General features: G+C 56.3%; 1 protein-coding gene across 1 annotated transcript in view; it reads right to left on the bottom strand.

Moving 5' to 3' along the window:
* EMH_0037520 (uncharacterized protein) overlaps positions 1–490 on the bottom strand; it is a gene marked incomplete at both ends in the record, with an annotated part of 3460 nt that overhangs the window by 1238 nt on the left and 1732 nt on the right. The window contains 2 exons of the mRNA XM_013495186.1: positions 1–70; positions 164–366. Coding sequence (XP_013350640.1) covers positions 1–70; positions 164–366 — 273 coding nt within the window. The remainder of the gene's footprint in view (positions 71–163; positions 367–490) is intronic.

A 490-nucleotide genomic window follows, 5' to 3' on the forward strand; every position in this document is an offset into this window, starting at 1 on the left:
GGAGAAAACAAAGAAACACGATCAAAGAATAAACCTCCCCATACACCCCGAAGCAAGCTGAAATCCTTGCCTGCACCGCACACACCACAGCAAACCCTAAACCCTAAACCCTAAACCCTAAACCCTAAACCCTCAGCCGCAGCAGAGCAACCGATATCCTCACCTGCTTTCAAGCCCTCAACAGCACTGGAGGGGTACAGCACGGGCTCTGCCGGCTGCTTGCTCGGCCTCCTCGCCTCTTCATCTTTAGTTGTATTCTGCTGCTGCTGCTGCTGCAGCCCCATGCCCGCACCCAGGTTCTCTGTATGCGTGGGCCTTGCTCCTTGAAACGTTTGCTGCTGGAGCTGCAGCAGCGCTGCGGCACTGCTGGGGACAGCACACAAAGAGTTGTTGCTGCTGCCAATATGAGGCGCCTGGCTATTAGGCCCTGCTGCTGTTACTGCTGCAGTTTCTGCTGCTGCTGCTACTGCTGCTGCTGCTGCTGCTGCTG

This window comes from Eimeria mitis, genomic scaffold, assembly GCF_000499745.2.
Source record: "Eimeria mitis Houghton genomic scaffold, Emh_scaff1462, whole genome shotgun sequence".
In the NCBI taxonomy this organism is placed as follows: Eukaryota; Apicomplexa; class Conoidasida; order Eucoccidiorida; family Eimeriidae; genus Eimeria; species Eimeria mitis.